Source organism: Accipiter gentilis, chromosome 12, assembly GCF_929443795.1.
Source record: "Accipiter gentilis chromosome 12, bAccGen1.1, whole genome shotgun sequence".
In the NCBI taxonomy this organism is placed as follows: Eukaryota; Metazoa; Chordata; class Aves; order Accipitriformes; family Accipitridae; genus Astur; species Astur gentilis.
In genome coordinates this window covers 2,569,112-2,587,535 of record NC_064891.1, presented here as the reverse complement: position 1 = coordinate 2,587,535, position 18,424 = coordinate 2,569,112, and the positions used below count along the sequence as shown (strand labels likewise).

The 18,424-nt window shown below is 38.2% G+C and overlaps 1 protein-coding gene across 4 annotated transcripts in view; it reads right to left on the bottom strand.

Annotated features, from left to right (window-relative positions):
• The window catches only part of TNKS (tankyrase), a 139,652-nt gene that overhangs the window by 18,433 nt on the left and 102,795 nt on the right, over positions 1–18,424 (bottom strand). For all 4 annotated transcript variants that reach the window (XM_049814538.1, XM_049814539.1, XM_049814540.1 and 1 more), the window contains 7 exons: positions 17,638–17,759; positions 14,921–15,012; positions 14,759–14,837; positions 6,388–6,559; positions 2,495–2,574; positions 1,335–1,480; positions 152–317 (listed from right to left, as the gene is read on the bottom strand). In XM_049814538.1, the coding sequence (XP_049670495.1) occupies positions 152–317; positions 1,335–1,480; positions 2,495–2,574; positions 6,388–6,559; positions 14,759–14,837; positions 14,921–15,012; positions 17,638–17,759 (857 nt within the window). The remainder of the gene's footprint in view (positions 1–151; positions 318–1,334; positions 1,481–2,494; positions 2,575–6,387; positions 6,560–14,758; positions 14,838–14,920; positions 15,013–17,637; positions 17,760–18,424) is intronic.

The window sequence follows — 18,424 nt, the reverse complement described above, 5'->3', positions numbered from 1 at the left end:
AGAAAGCATCTGACAATTCTAAGACGAAAATGAATTCAAAGACACCATAAAGATCTCACTGAATGCAATTAACTTTGCATTAATGAATTAATCTTCAGAAAAAATAAACATATATACATTTAAAGACACATCTGAACTTCAGATCACATACTTTTAAAAGCAGCTTGCAGATTTCGTATTTTCCTTTTGCTGCTGCTTCATGCAGAGGAGTGAATTTCCACAGGTCTGCCACGTTGACAGAAGCACCGTGCCTCACTAAGAGTTCAGCCACTTCGTAGTGTCCATAAGAACAGGCATTGTGCAAGGGTACTAAGCCACTAATCAAAGAGAAAGTATTAATAGCTACAGAAAACAAAATCCACTATGCAATCATACAAATTTCTAGTAGATAAGACTCCCACTTCCACCAGACATTATTGGTATCTTTCGGTCTTTCTGATTTTCACGGCTTTATTTCCCTGCTATTAAAACATGAATTAAAACTTCACTATCCTCCTTCAGTTCTCATCCAGGAGACTTTTAAATACTTAGCAAGCACCAGTGTTAATACTTCCACAAGCAAGTAACTTCGACGCTGTTGCCAACAGCCAAAAACTAAATTGCAAGAATCACTTGTGTTCTGACTTTGGATATTTGAGTATAAATTTCAGAAAAGATATAACACTATACAATGGGTTTTAAGTACAGTTATAAGTAAGCACTGCACACTGGATAGACACAGAAAGATACTCAAACATTTCTTTCAGGGAGAGCCTGAAAATTCAGTATTGGAAATGTTTTAGCATTGGAAACGAATTATCCCACCCCGAACCAACATACTGCAGTGAAAGATTAAACATAATCATGCTATTCTACATGATTACTTTGCAAATAATGCAAAAACCTGTAAACAGTTCATATCATTTAACTGAATAAATAACTAACTTAATAATAAAAGCTAACTAACAGAATTAGAAAAATAACCAGAGATAACCCTGGTATTTTATCCCATGCAATTCAAAACTAATTTTAGATCACCTGAAATAACTTAGAGGCTGCTTTTAAGCACAACAAAGCCTCCAAAATGGGCAAAAGGGGGAAGGAAAGGATCATATGTATTGCAGTGCAGAAATGTACTTGACAATGGCTTTGCCAGAAAGATAAGTCTGCCTTAATGGTCTATAAATCCCCCTACAGTGATGTCAGGAACAATGCACGACAAGAAGAAACAAGAGACACAAATTTTCAAGAGACAAACATGATGGTTACTGAAATTTGAAACAAAAATGAACAGAGGTAGGTAGAAGTCTCACACTAATAGAAAACAGTGGAGTATATCATGGAATGAAATGTACCCTTTATCTTTGGCATGCACATCTGCCCCATGGTGCAAAAGATACTCCACCACTGATACGCGGTTATATCCTGCAGCAAAGTGCAGTGGTGTTGAATGACGGCCTTCCAAATCTCTACAATTCACATTCTGAGGGCTGCAAAGTTGCTGCAAAGACAAAAGAAGAAACCAAAATCTAGCTCAGAACTAAAACAACCAAATACCACCCCCCACAAACCAGTCAAACAAAACCCCAAAAGAAAAACCCCAAACTATCACCCCCAAACAACACAAAATTTGATCCTTTTATTATTATATATAAATTTTTAGAAGTTAGGTTTCAGGAAATTTCTTCCCACTTACGCAAAGTAAAAAAAAAAAGCTGGTCTAATTTTGTGGCTGAAAGTACTCCTATAACAAACAAGACTTAAATGATGGAAGCTGTATGAAGACATTCGTAATGTATTAGAAAGGGTGAGCCTCTAAATCATCAAGCACCAGGTTCAAGGCCATGTAACTTTCTCCAGATATGTTACCATTTCCAGCTTTTGTTGTCTTCAGAAATCTACAAATATTGAGCTTGGCAGTCAAAGGAGCTGCTGGTGCACAAAACTACTGCTGTTTGAATAGTAATATGTATCAGGTTGAAGTTCAAGGTAAGAACACATGCAGAATGGCCTATTCTGCAGGCTATTTTGCACACAGACCAAGTATGAAAGACAAGATCAAACCTTCCTGTGATGCTGGGATTCCACAGCCTGACCCTTCACCTTCAGATTAGGGGTGGCTTAAAATATGAAATTTGCTACCTGTTAACACTATCTTTTGCTTGCCTTCTGATTGAAACATGCACCTAAGGCTTGTTTCTACTAAACTGTGATTCTGAGGATCACAGGGTCCACTTCAAAGAATTACAGCTGCATCTCCAACATTGCATGAGTCTATCAGCGACATGACTGTGTGAAGGACTGAGAGAATGAACAACCAAAAACTCAAGAGAAACACCTCAGCACATGTTAATGCACTACTACTTTCTAAAAAAAAAAAAAAAAAGTTTGCCTTCCCATTTTTTATGATTTACCATCCACTGGGCACTACTTCCACAACTCTTGTAGCAGAGGCTTCCACAAGCCTTGCACAGCAATACAAAGTGGAAAATTAACATGAATTGCTCAAACCTACCTTCACAGTTTCCAAGTCTCCAGCTTTGGATGCTTCTAACAACCGATAATCCACATCAGATGTGCGCACAGGCGTACTTTCTACATAGGGAAAAAGATGGCTTAGGATTACTTAGGATCATTAAGTTATATTAGGTTGCGCTCAACATATTTTCCAAACTGGGGGTGGGGGAGTGGGCAGAAACAGTCTGTTGTCTTTTGTAAAAATGCAGCTGGAGTCGTGATGTTCAAGTTCATATAGCCTAAACAGCTGAATACGGAACCTTAGTTTCAGTGTAAGCCAGCCAGATTTAGACTGTAGAGTTGACATTATTCTGCCAAATGGAATTTCAATGCTTTGCTAATCCTGTGTATGGTAAAAATGACCATTTCTGCATTTGAGAAATCTACATGCTCACTGGGACAGATTCAAAGTTTTGCTGAAGTTCAAAAGCACCTTCCTCAATAATTTCAGCAAACTGCATGAGGCACCAGTGCCCAGCCAGGGTTAAATGTGCTCAATTCAGCAGATGAATGACAGCCTTTGCACTCTGCACGTGTGACATGTCTCGTACTACAAAGCAGTGACAAGAGGATGGGATTTCTAAGTTAGCTCTGGCCACATGGTGACTACCTGCTTTACGATGCTCCAGTTGCATACTGCACTTCGTAGTGACAATGAGATCTGTCCTGTCCCTTCTTATAAACATGGAGTGATTCAAAATAGAATCAGAGAATGACATAGTGATTAAAAGGAGACCTTTAGAGAGATACCTTTTTCCCTCTTTAAATGACTGTAAGACAGTGACAGGGTTTGGCCTCAAAACTTTCTTTACCATACTTCTCATTAGAAATATGGTTGTGAGAAAGCAAGCATGCAGTGAGGGAAGAGGAAGAACTGGCTGGAAAGAAGCAGTGGATTAGCTGACCCTAGAGCTCTTCAGTGTTGCTCAAAAAGGAGCTGAAAAGACAATCTTGATCACTTCATTTTTAATAGAAACTGCTTTCTATTGTAGAAGCCACTTGTGTCAAGCTCAAGTATTTATGGAATAGAAGTTCTGGCAGCATGTTGCCTGATCAGTGACAGAAATGACTGCCTAGTGCAAAACAAATGGGGCAAGGTGAACTTGGAGTTGCAATCGTCTGTAAGAATGCTGTAAGAAAGTCAGAGTGTCATTACAGGCTAAACTCATTCTAGACGGGCATGCAACTCCATCAAGAATACTTAAAAGACTTCTTTACATGTAGAGAACTGGTACTATGCCCCGAGAGGAAATTGCAGAGATGTTCTTACAGACTAATACAGTCTCTGCAGAACCTAGTCAATTCCTGACTTTGCAATGTAATCTGTGACTATATCGCAGGAGTGGAAAACAGGTAGAAAGAGATACTTGTTTTCTTAATTAGCCATCTTTACAGAAGGACATCAACCTATCAATTCACTTCGAAGTAGCATTTCCTATTGCAGTCCTATTTTCTCTTCTTGATCAGTGTTTTGTGGCCTTTTGCTGCCTCCTTGCCTCCATACTCACTGCAGGAAGAAGAGGAGGAGAAGGAGGTGAGAAGCAATTCCTACAAGCTCAACTGTTAAGTGAAGAAAAGCTCTCAGTGAAGGAAAGGCTGAGAAAGCTCAGGGAAGAGCAATAGCGGCATCTTTAATACAAACAAAGCTGCTAGCTCCTTTCCTTTAGTCTACCTTGATCTCCGGGAGCAGTTGCACTAGCAAGCAGTTGCGCTTGATGATCTTAAAGGTCTTTTCCAGCCTAAATAATTCTATGATTCTAAGTGATTCAAACACATGCCGCAAAAGAAGTATGGCAGCAGGGGTTTGATACAAATGTGAATGACCGTGGGCAGAGTATAGCATGCATCAAACTCCTGTTGTTGCAGTGGGTCAAGATTTCAGCTCACACCTTCATCTTATTTGCCCTCCCTCACTCTCCCCAACAGCACTACCACCTCAGCATCCTGAGGTAGGGAGAGAATAGATGAGGCTAATTCCTATACTGGATCCAAAGCTCTGCTCCTTAGCAATTGTTTCTTTCTTCTCTGGACACCTGTCCTTATCTTCATAAGATAGCCAAGACTCTGACTTTGGTCAGGGTAAAAAAGGAAATCAATCATAAACACAATCGAATGACTAGAGGAAAGAGAAATTTCAATTCCACTAGATTAGAACTTGAGTACCAAAAGGCTGCACTGAGCAAAGAAACAAAACAAATCTTACTCTCCAAGAAAAGCAAAACCAGCAGCATTTTCTAATGAGCATCTGAAAAAATTAACAAGCTCACTTGACAAGCTTTCTTACATTACACGGCCATACTCCTACCAGCTGCAACCAAAATCACAAGCAGCTAGAGTAAAGTTGTATCCACTGGCCACTATGCCATCAGAAAGCTGTTTTCATGGTTATTTCACACTTGGGAAGTTGCTTAGCAATGAAGTGTGAGGAAAAAAAAATACTATACTCTACAGAAAATATTTTAAGCTGTGAATTCATGAGTCAGGTAAAAATTACTATCAAAACAACTCCAACATTTAAAAAAAGGATTTCTTTAACCCAATCTTACAAAAATGAACACACAGTAATATTCCATAAATAATTTCAGCATTCATTTACTAGCTTTGAAATACAGAGAACAAAATGTCAACAACCCTACGCTACATGCATTTTTTTCCGCTTTTGAATTTGTCAGTCTTGAACACCTTCATGGATGTAAGAGAAAGATTGCTACATCTCCAATGAAAAGCAGTACAGTATGACATCTGAAATTAGTTTTTCTAGAAAACGTAAATCAGTGAAAATGAATTTTTAATCAAAAATCAAATGAGTGTTTTCAGAATACTTGTAAGTTTACTATTTTTTAAAATCAAACTCCTATTCTCCTTAACAGCAGGAGATATGCTTTCTTTCTTCTGATTCATAGCTAACATTCTTCTCTCTCAATATACATATGTACAGTCACGTGCATCCTTTAAACAGGTAATGCTACTGGTGTAAACAGCTATATGTTACCAGCTATGACTCAGGCATGGGTACACTTCAAATAGTCCTTCCTTGCACTGCTGTAAAATGCCTCTTATTTTGCCTCTTTTAAGGCAACTGTTGAAAACACTGAAGGAAATGAAGCTACCACAGGTCTTCTCTTCTATCTGGGTATCTACCCTTCTTTGACTACATGCATATCCCACTGTTAAGGTAAGTTACTTGATCTGTAGTAGCTACTGTTGCAATTATTCTTCTCCCTACTTGCAAAAAATTCAAAAGTGGCATGGGTAAGAGGATGCAAACTCTCAAGCACTTATATGAAAAATAGTAGAACCCTCTTCCAAGATCTATTTACCTTTTTAATGCAAGATATAAACACATTGTTATCTAAACAGTATCCAGAGTCCTTTCTCAATAAAAATCTTTCTCTGCTGGACAAGCAAGAGATTTGAAGTAAAAGTTCAAAAAGTTTAGCAACTATCAGTAATTTTCTGCCAGGAACACTCTGCTTGTGACTGCTAAAGTATGGAGTACCTAACAGAGTGGCTGATGAGAAAAAAACGGTTTCTCACATGTTTAGCGATATGGCAACTGCCTTAGAACTTGCTACCAAAAAAACCCCAAACTCTCCACATCTGCCTTCCTACAATCTCCCTGTACAGCAGCATGCTCTAAATCCACAAGATGTTTATTTTCTTCCCAATTTGCACAAAATCACTGAATTGAGCAGGCCTTTTTTTGTTTTGTTGTGGTTTTTTTCTGAAAAGTATCATGCAGTACATACTGTAGATATGTGCACACAATGGCAGAAAGGAGGATTAGAAAACTACTACAAGTCTCTTGCACTGAAAAAGAAATAACACCCACAGCTGTAAAGAAAAGGGAGAAGGTGAAGTTCAAATACACAAGCCTTTAGTTTTACCCACCACTTAGAATTTGTTGCACTGCTTCATTTCCCATCTGTGCTGCTGTGAAGCCTTGTAAAGAGATGATGGAGGGATCAGAGCCGTAATTCAGCAAGAGCCGGCAGGTTTGCAAGTGACCTGCTAACGCAGCCCTGTGCAACGCTGTTTGGCCAAGTGTGTCCAGTGCATTCATCTGAAAAATCAACAGCAATATGAAATAAAACAGTTATAATTAAAAGCCTGCACCTGTCCCTGCTCTTAATAAGAGCAGCAATAACAAGAATTTTCCAGCATGCAAATTTATCTATCAGTCCCTCTGCACCGCGACTAAACAAAACCAAATGACAAAATAGGTAAACACTCCAATGTAAAGGTAATTTACCACAGATGCTTTCCTGTCTTTTAAGAACACAGGTTATTTGTTTGCATGGCTAACAGACAACATAGGATCCCCAAAACCATACTCTAAAAAAGCTATCAAGCTTTTGATAAATTCAATGAAGATCAACCTTGTGCAAGAAAAGCAAAACTCTCACAGAAGAAGAGAAAGAGGTAAATAATTAACCAAACAATTCAAAGATCTTCCAGCTTTAAGGAAATTACCATCTGTCATCCTCAGAATGGGAATTAACATTACTCACTACCAAGAATTAAAGCAAAACAAAGATGTCAGATTAGGAGTTCTATGAAGCAGTGGGGTGTGGGGGGTGGGGAAGAGGTTAGATACAAACACTCCATTTCCCCCTCAGTTTTTGTACTTTTACAGAAACGTTAAGTACAACTGGATATAATTCTACCCAATACAAGACCGTACAAACAGGCAAAATAGAATATTGCTTTCAAAGGGTATGATATAACGGAAACCTATCTGTCTGTCAAGATCTAACAGAGTATCTAAATAACTGGAAGCATCTCCATGGGTTCACTATCAGAGAAAGGAAGAGAGTAATAGAGAGCTTTAAAAAAGCAGAAAAAACCCCTCATGAAAATAACTTTTCAAGAAGATACTTTGTACCTAGCAGCAATTCATGACAAATTTAAATGCAAACGTCCAACAGCATTTTTTACCACTTTATGAAATACAGAACTACTCTATATTCTCTGCAAGCAACTCACAACCTATCCGTATCCAAGCCTACGGATTGCAGGCTGTGAACCGCATGCATAATAGACTCTGTTACTGTACAAATCCACCTTTTTACCTTCTCAAAATCTTTGTGGTGGCACTGAAGAAAGGTTTTGCTTGTTATTTCTCACCTAAAATGCAGCCTGCAAATCCTACTACCTTTCCACGAAAACTAGTGAAAAACATTTTGGATAAGATGCATATTCTGTAACTAAATTAAATTTAATTGGGGGGGGGCAACTATGTAAAAAATATCTACTACCACATAGGGCAAAAAACTAAATAAAAATACCTGCAATATAACAATATCAAGCCACAGGAAAGAACAAAGAACTGCCACATAAATAAAGCAGAACGTGATTCAATATTGTCTGAAATTCTTCTATGTCCCTGAACAATTCTACAGGCTGGTAAACCATGAATTTCTCAGATCACAAACCTCTCTTGCAGGAAGATGTACAGGAGAACAGCTCTGCTTTCTTCTAACCTCGTGCTCAGCTCATGCCGCTCTAATGGGGTTTCACTAAAAGTTTTGTTTTAAATAAAAACTTACTGCTGTCATAAATATTAACTAGATGGCGAATGTCCCAAATCCATCATTTTGTTCAGATGATGATCCTCATCTATTTCAGGAGACTGGATACCTTTCACCACTGATAAGGGCACAGAGAAAAGCAGAAGTCTGGGGCCGTACAAGTTTAGTGATGGTAAAGGCAGAATGAAATGAAACTTGTGGATTCTGAAGGTAGCTGATAACACTCTGTTCACCCAAGAAAGAGAATCACAATTAACGTCTTCCATAACACTGAATTCCTGTGTTAAATGTTTCTGTACTGAACCAATTGTTCAAGAACAGCAGCAAGGCATTCACACTGCACAACTCAATACCAACTGTGTACCTGGAAAAAATATTAATATTCATTTGAAAAGAACACTGGCAGAGTCATCAGATCCATCATCTCACATGTCGTATGCAGGTCTCCTTTCACCTCCAAATATTATCCTTGCCAACAATCTATTCTTATGGCAGAGGAATGCCAGCCATTTGAAGAAATGCCTGCTTATTTCTGGGACAAAGAGGGTGGCAGCTGACAGAGGGACACATGCACCACATGAAGCTGTTCTTTCCCTCATGAGCAGAATTAGGCTTTGCAGGGCAATTTCATGTGGAGTATGTTCACTTTGAGGCAGATCTGCTCTTGCCAATCATGCAGCACTTGTCTAAAACCAACCCAAGAATGTACTGCACCAAGGCTGAAAGCAACAGGATTTATTTCCAAGTGAAAATCAATTTGAGCATTACAAATTGAAATACAAACTGAGATTAAACTCTCATAGAAATCAAACCTGGTAAGACATATGCCTGCTCAATACGACATCTAAAAACACGCGCCCTTTAAAATTCAAAGCTCAAGTTTAATCTCTGTTTGACAAAATGTAAAATATCCAAGGTGTACTGCCTTATTTGTGTGCTAAGAAGGCAGATTGTTTCAGCTGCACTAATTAAAAAAAAGAGAAGCATTCAACTGGTCCCCTTTATATGCAGTCTGAAATTAGAAGGCTGCAGCTCTGAATTACTTTATGAATTAGTTTTCTGCAAGAAGTTAAAAATGACAGATTTGACAGCTTTAGATCCACAGCACACCAGCTCTGGGTCTGGTTTCTTCCCTGTTTAGCATGAAAACAGTCACTCTGCTGCTCAAACTGCAACATAAAAGCAGAATGCAGTTACCAAAGGAAAAGTGTTTTTAAGTAAGGCTTTTCATTGAAAGATACCATTTTATACAGTATTTCCCACTGCAGAATTCCTTCTGTTCCTTCCTTTTATCCCTTTCATTTCCTCTTCCCCATCCTGGATATATGCAGTAAAGAAATCAAAATGGTCGTGTATCATCAGACACCGAAGAGATTTTTCCTCCCTGCACCGCTGCTGTCTCAGAGCAGCATACACAGCTACAGCAATATTCCCTTGGCTGCCAGGCCCTTGTAGCAGCTCAACAGCTGGGCCTTGTTCAGGAAACATTTTTTGCAAGACATCATAAGCATATCAGCTTTCTGTTGGTATCAAAAGTCCTAAATATTCTACTACTCCTTGACACTACAGCAGCACAAAATGCAACAGCTTCCAAGCACTGCAGTTTTCTCTGTGAGATCTTTCTAGAAGATGTACATTCTAAAAATCACATGTGAAACTTGTGCTCTGCCAGCCATTCCAGTATCAGGGTATCCTTCCCTGCACAATGCAAGCATTCTAACTGCTCTCCTGCTGCATCTATTTTGAAGGCAACTTGCGGTATGTCTTGTGTCTTTGTGCACCACTAACAATAAACAAGATAGGAGTGAAGAGAGGTTGGTGAATTTCAAGCTCTGTCAGAAGAAAGAAAAAAAAAAAGAAAAAAAGAAGAAAAAAGTCTAGTTTCACTCTGAAAGCTCCTAAATGATCCAGCCATATGTTCCACAGTTGTCCCTTTGCATAAAAGCTTAAGATTAATGTCACTAAGTTTGGATGTCTAAGCAGTGAGAAAAGTTGAACCACGCAATCACAGCAGATCACACAGCTCTTCATGTTGTTAACCATCATAGTCCAGAACCTGCTGCATTTCTGAAAGGAAAAACAATTTTTCAATGCTTAGTCTTTCCTGAGAAGATCATACCTCTACCTGAAATGTTGGAAGCAAAGGTACTACACAACAAAGTTATTCGCAACCATTTAAGTCTGTTGTGTGGGTCTAGATAGATGGTGACCATTGTCAAATCCATGATCATGAAAGGCTGTCAACACACTACTCCAACACACAGAAATAATTGTATTATGCAAAGATCCATAAAGCCAGGTCCTTCAAGCAGAGCAAAATGAAGCCATTTCTGCTACCATCATGAATAGGGACACTATTTGTCTAACACAACCTTAGAAAGGCTCATTTTCTCTTGCATAAGAATAGTTTCAATGTTATTGTTTAGAAGCATAACACAGTTAAACAAATAGCATTAATAACATCTCCACACTTGCCCAAGATACCAATGAACTTGCATGCTTGCAGGTCTTTCCAACAATCATTCCAGTTCAGAAAAGACTTTAATCCTTTTCTTCTGCACTGCTAGAAAGCTGAATGTCTTTCTGACCATATTAAATTTCCCATGTATCTGTAAATTCAGACAAGGAGCTAGTTATAAATAGTATCCAACTAACTAGCAATACAACAAAACAGGATGAAAGTCACTTTTTCATTAGTTCATCACCTTCAAGTGATTTTCTTTATAAACAAAGGATTTTGACCATCTTCAAACATACAATTGTGGCACTTGAAGATTTGCTCATGGATCTAATAAAAAAATAATTTATGTTTGAGGATTCTTTAAAGATCCTCTGCTTTTATTTTTCATGAGGTACTCTGAGGATATTCAACATCAAATAAGCAGTGGTATGAAATGTTGTTTCACACTGCAGTTCAGGCAAAAAAGTAAAAAGTGGGTATAGCATTTAAAACCACAGACATTTATGATCAACATTCTTGACAAAAATTCTGAGAAACCCCAGGGTTTCTCACCTGTGCTTTAGATGTACAGCTGCCAGTCAATTCTGGAAACTCAAGTAACAAGCTAATGAAAAATATCTTCACTGACCATGGAACAGGCATTGCTTAGATATACCATGCTGATGTGCAAGTGATGTGTACCAAGGACTTCTTCACAGTTCAAATTACAAATCTAGTCTGTGTCCTCAGTAAGGGCCAGCAAGACACACCAAAATAAGCAATTTGTGGGTATAGGTTGACTCTTGGCATTACTAGTGTTCTTAGAAATATTTCTGTAAAAGAAGTCTAGATGAGGCACATGTTATTCAAACAGTCTTTCACTTTTTATTATAGTCTGACATACTTCAAACAGCAAATCTGCACAGTGATAAAATTAAGGATAATTAAATCCAGTTCAAAGACTATGAACCACCTCTTGTTCATCCCAAGCACATTGCCTAAAGCAGTCTTTACCATGCTTCTGCCCATTTCCCAAACATATATACTTCACGTTATTACACTTTTGCTGTCTGACACAGATCACAGCTGTTCCTCATGAAAATAACAGAGCTTCTTCTCTATTGCTAAAACAATCACAAATGATTTTCAATTTACAAAACTTACATGACTTTGTCTCCTAAATCCATTACTGGATGTTTTTTTGTGGATCAGCTGTCTGCCTTTTGGCACTGTATTTCAGAAGAATAAAGTTCTACTTTGAAACCCCAGTTACTCCTCTTTTTCAAATTGTTACTCTCCCTACAATCAGTAGTGGTTTCCAGAAGGTAGATTAAAGCTGGCTTAGACAGTACCTTTCCTTTGATGGAAGAAATTGTTGCAAAGTAAAGAAAATACGGTAGGTCTCACTTCAGTAAGCATTTGATATGGGATTATATGGGAACTGAACATATTGAAAGGTAGAGGGCTGCTCAGTGATTGGCTGCAGGATAATTTTGTTTTAGTATTTTCATTAATGATCTTGGCACAGGAGAATGCTGAAGGGCATGAACATGAAAAAAATAGCATAAAAAAAAAATCAAGATTCTCTGTGTACTACAAGACTACAGGAAGGGTCTGAATACTACTGTGTTGTGTCTATTAAAAAGGCAAACATGATCCCAGTATGCATTAGTCCAGCATTTACTTTAGAGATATGGAAGTGCCACCATGTAAGGCAGAGGGGGAATGAATTCCATTCTCGTTGCCTGAGCTCCTAAATTTCCTCTGGTGCTAGTAAAGGGAAGGGTTATAAGGATGATTAGAAAATGGCAATGTTCCCTTATGAGGGAAGACTAAGTGTTTGAGGCTTTTAGCCTACCAAAACAAAGGCTAAGAAGGATCAATTTGTTCACTGCAAACACCTCAGCAATGGAAGTATCAAAATGGAAAAGAGGTATTTAAACTGCAGGAGAGTGTTGTTCGAAGAACAAATGGGTATTCACTGTGAGGCGGCTATTGCAGCGGGACTAAATTCACCAGCTCACGAGAACCCTCTCTTGTAAAAAATACGACTAGACAAGATCAAAGAGCTTAGTACATCTGACTACATCTTATGAAGTAACTAAAATTCAAGGCACAAAAACAGTAAACAGGAAGAAAAAGCTTTCAGAAACACAAAAAATGGAAAAAAAAAATAATCAAAAACCTGTATCATGCTTCAGGGATTGAAGCTGCCATGTTCCAACAATCAGAAACAAAGAAATATCTATTTTAAGAGTGTCTGATGAACTGAATGCCTACAGTCAAAGCAAGAACAAGAGGTCAAATGATAACATACAAACAAGCCAAACATTTCAGAGTGATTAAATATGCCTAGTTAACTAATTGATACTCTAGAGCATATCCCAACTGGGAACTTCAAAGTGCTTCGTCAACCTTAATGACCTACCTTTGATGAAAAACCATGATTACATTATGTACTGTTTTACAGCTAAGGAATCGATGAAGAGGGACCTGATCCATTGCAGTATGGAAATATATGCTTAAATTTTAGTGGTCTCCTGCCATGCACTTAAGTGCTTTGCTAGATCACAAACGTGAATGGCTACCCTTAGAATAACATCGCAAGCATATACCAGGACATGAATGAAGAATGGGTTTTAATGACCACCACGTACCTCTGTTTGCTTACTGCCAACTGAAAAAACCAATAGAACACACCACTCAGCATGATTCTGTAGATAACTGTGGGCCACTCACCACCACCACTCAATCCACAAGTGACTCACGGATCATGATTTAGGAACCCCTGCTTCAGGACATAAAAGAATTACAAGCTATCGTCAGAATGTGCTACTAACTCAAACAAAATTCAGCCATTCCAGTAAGGAGGAAGTCTTTGAGCTTGCTCATAACCTGGCTACACAGAGCTAGATTTTCAAGGGAACACTAATTTAAATACCTACGGTATAGTAGCAGTCCTTCCAGAAACCCTCAGCACACAGAAATTCCTTGTATTTCAAAGCAGGTAGTACTTGGGTATCAATACACGTGAAATTCCAGCATGTCCCGTTCAGTGCCTACCTAACTACCATCAGTACTGAATTCATGGGCAAAATCAGATCGATAAAGCCATGAGGTATCTATTCCTAAGGCAACATGAAATTTTTTCACTTTCAGTGCATAGGTATGCTACTGAGAGTGAATCTGGGAAAATGATAATGAATGGTTTTAATGACTATAACTGAGACCTCTGGTCCTGTTTTCCCCCCAAGAAAAATCTTGGTATGTCACCACTGCATCAGGATTCTCGATTGTGATAAACTCTGTCATGGTATTGTTGTTAAGCTCTTGTATGATGCAATTAAAGTACTATGGAAGTGAACCAGCTACTGAAATCTGGCAATGAGCTCTCATACAGGCTTATAAATTACAATTCATTGTTTCAAAATAAAAAGACTTCGGTATTAACTATGCATACAATTAAGTTGCTTGCACGTCCTAGCACACCGAGAGTGAGACACTAGATTGTTATTACAGGTATATTTCTTCATTTCTAGCTACCTGAATGAAGATGAAGACTCAAAGAGAGTAATTGAGCCTCCTTAAAAGCAAAAATAAGGAGATCATTTATATCTTAACCGATGCAAAGAAAGTACCCATCAAGAAGAGTTTCTGAGAAAATTAAGTAGCTAAGTCTACAATTGCCATGAATGTCAAGTTTGCTGCTAAAACTCAAGAGAAAGATCATTCTGAAATACTTCTGAAAGATGCTTAAAAGACATCCTAAATAAAGTTATACTTTCCTCTGCCTTTAACTAATAACTTGCTGAACCATGTGCTTCTGAGCAAGCTTCACCATAGGCTCACAAATTACTTTGGTCAGCAGCTATCAGTGGCTAAAGGACATGGCAAAACAATCTGACCAAGAGAATAAGAAGCAAGCAAGGGCTAAGGGATGCCCAGCACTAGACTACTAAGCTCAGTGTCAGCAACCTCAGACTTTGGATATTTCTGAGCCAACAAGATAAATCAACAAGAAGCACCTAGATGACCACATTTATAAGAAATGAGTAGCAAGTTTCATTAAAAACAAGTAAGCTGACTCCTAAAGCCTGTATTCAGTTACCTGGAGAGAAGACCTGAACATCCTGTACTGATTTAAGAAAAACACAGTTCAAGGTTAACAGGAGAAGCACAAGGCATACAGAAAAAAAAGCAACAACTATCATAACAATTAACACTGTATTTGACCGATATAACCCCTCTTCTTGCCTTTTGCCTTAATTAAAATATATTTAAGTATATTTACCTTTGCTCCATGTTTATGTAGAACTTCCATGACATCATTATGAGCTTTTTCAGCTGCAACATGCAGAGGGGTCATGAAACTACAAAAAAAAAAAAAAAAATTAGTTTTACATTCCTTGTATGACAGAGTCCTTTGGAAAATAGAAAAATTTCAGAAACCTACTCTTTGTTTTTCTCATTAACATTTGCTCCTTTCCTGAGCAATAGTTCTGTAACTTGCTTCCGCTTGGGATGCACAGCAGCCACAGCACAGTGCTGCAAAAAAGTAAATATAAATTATATTTCAACTACACAGATGACAAAGAGCTTTAAGATCCATGACTTCATCTCATTAATTATTCTGCTGAACATCAGACCACAAAATTTACAAACAGAATCCATCATATTTCTGCCGAAACTATAACATACTAAACAAAATACAAGCTACTGATCAATGCTAAATTATTCTACTCAGAAAAACAATTTTCATTTTAAAGCTATTTGTCACTTACAAAAAAAAGCTGTACGTTCCCAACTATATGAACAAGATATCAGGACAAAACCAGCACATAATGCACAAAGGAGGTAAAGAGAAAGGGCTTGAAACAGCCTAACTTTCTACAGAGGGATTCCAAAGAGGTCCATTAAGATTCTGCTGCTGTGATCAGATTAAGGTGACTTTTGAATGTTGCTTTGTTTTTGCTTCTATTTCAGTGTGTACTGAACTTGTTAACTTACTGGCAACTCTTTTATGCACCCAGTTACAAATTATGTAATAAACAGGCAATAAAGTTCTTTTAGAGTACCTTCTTTCCTATGCGATGAGACAGAGCCATATTTCACACAGTACCTTTCAATGCTCAAGCCTACCCTTGTGGGAACACCATACGGCCCTTTGCTAGGTTTACCTATTCTCCTGAATGTGGCTGGGGTCTGCTTGTTGGTTTGTCTGTGCGTTCGGCACCCAGAAAAAAAGAGGGGAACAAAGTGCTCGCTTCTTTGATCCTCTGCAGTGACTAGACTCAATCTGTCCTGACATGATTTCAACAGCGGCCCTACCAATGCACTCCTGAGGCCTCAAACTACAAGCATGGTTCCACATAAGCTGAACATCATGCTTTAAAATCAGTCCGGAAATGCTTGTCTCAAGTTTGGATGGATCAAGATAGCAGACTATGAGAAATAGGAGACAGTTTTGAGTATTTTTGTTTCTATGTTTACCCATGTTTTAAACCAGTAACCCATAAAAAGCAGATAGTCTCCTGGAACAGAGTTCTCAAACTTTCCAACAGCAAAACAACAGCCTTTGCAATGAGACAGACCCCAAGCAGAACGCTAATAAGTAGCAATAGTACTGATAATCATCTTTTGCCCAGTTTCAGCCTTCACTATGAAGTAACTGCCACTCAAGCTTCCACGCTGCTGTTCCTCAGCAGAGCATGTCCAAGATTTGCAAAGGCAAGCTTTGTAAATAAACATTAAGATCAACTTTTGCTCTGAAGAGTGGTACTATTTTTGAGGCTTTGCAGCTAATAACCTATCTGTATTTCCTGTCAATATGATAAACCAGCACTAAAAGCAACACAAATGCTGAAATATTGCCAAACCTCAGAGCAACACAAAACATAAACCAGGTGCTTGCTTTGGCCTTTGTGGGGTAATAGGGCACAGATCCGAGTGCCCCATGGTAAAAGATACCCTGCTTAGGACAGGAATAGCTCAGTTAAATTGTACATAACATCATCTGATCCTGGAAGCTAAGTCCTGCCACTTGGATGGGAGACCACTTGGAAATCTCAAGTATGGGAGGCAAAAATTGAGAAATCCCAGTCAAACACTTACTGAACAGTGAACCAAAGGACATGAATAGAGCTAAAATATCCCATTTGGCCTAGCTGTCTCTGCAGAATGAGCAGGTGGAGAAGAGCAAAGACTACCACAGGACTACGAAGTGATCATTACACAGCTAAAGAGATGCCACGTATCAGCAGCTGATATAGTCAGGAAGAAACAGATAACATCATCCCAAAGTTCCTACTGTGTTCGTGCTCAGCCTCTAAATATCTCTTCTCTGTCTTGGTTCTAAGTTCAGGCTAGGATGCTAAGTCCTCCATGGAGAAAACAGAGCATATGGATGCTTGGTACTCAACACACAATGTTCTGATCACAATCACAACGTTTGTAACACTAAATATGCAGTTGTATGCCTGCAGTTGAGCCCTACCACTGTGAAGAAAATGTTCCACTGGAATAAAGTATTATAACTGTAATGGTTTTAATAATACCATCAGTCTCTCTCAACTTCAACACCTTCACTGCATCTGGGATACTGGCTGTGTTCTTTGCCTCCACTGCTTCCTCAAACAATGAAATAAGAGCAGGATACTGCCAGGGAAGTCTCAAAGACCGCTGTTTCCATAGCTAATGTGGTATTGTCAGTACTATTCTAATCCTATAAGACCCTGTGATATATACCTAGCATCTATTAGCAACATAATTTTGCATACCCTGTGAAGAAAATTTGTAATCCAAGCTTGCCTACATAAAACATTAAGGAAGTACTGGGCCACTGGAATAGAATTTGACTCCAGAAAAAAAACCAGCAACTGACCAATAAAAAAAGGAGGGTGATGGGAAAAAGAGCAAAAGAGAAGTGAAAAATGAACAGGTGAGGAGTGGCTGGAGGCCTTCTGTAATCTACCAGGAAGAAGGAAAAAAGTGATAAAAAATTATATGGTGTTTTTTCAATAAGGGTGATTTAATTTCAATATATAAAGTGCTTGATGGCAAATCCTCAATCTCAGATGATGAATGTATTTTCATAGTGTAGAAATAAAACTACTCAACTAGCACTACCACCACATTTATCATAAAACAAATGGATTGACTGTATAATCTCACCAGTGCAGTCTCATGCGACTGTGGCTGCTTAAAATTAATGATCTCCAAAGCAAGTGTCTTCTTCACTTTGGCTAAGTCTGCCTCTCTGGCTGCTTGCAGTAAAGAGTGTCCTTTGAATTCATCTGTTAGAGGAAAAAGATGCATTTAATATTCAGCAACATGTCACATTTATAAATGTTATTGAAAGATAGCTATACTCAATTAAGAGGAAATGAGAGTATTTCTGTACATCTTCAGATAGTAGCTGACCTGGGACATAGAACATGAAACATGGTTTATTGAAACCAAATGAACATTCTAAAGGAGACGGGAAGTGACTCCTTGAGTAAAATCCTTATAGCTTTTCTCCCTCTTATCCTCCAGCCACCTGATATTAAATGCATATGTGACCTATGCATGTGTTTGAGTGCGCACAATGCTATTAAATGCTCTTCAGAGGGAAACATTACAGTTGCTTTTCAAAAACCTTACTGTATTTACAACTAAAATAATTCAAGGTAAAGCCTGAATAAATATATATAATTTATATATAATATAATAATATATATCATTTAAATATAAAATATTGAACTATTGGTCTTAAAGAAAGCTACCCTGCTAAGCATTTGGATCCAGCCTGCTACAGAGATGAAACAGCTTTTGATAGCAGTTATATCTTTGCAAATATGGAGAGGTAATTTTGTTATTTTCAGTGTCACATCTTGTTCAGTTCAGCAGCTAGTTCATTTTAGTTTTAAATCATTCTGAATTTGAAAAGGACTAAAAGTGTTTCTCTTAAAACGTACAT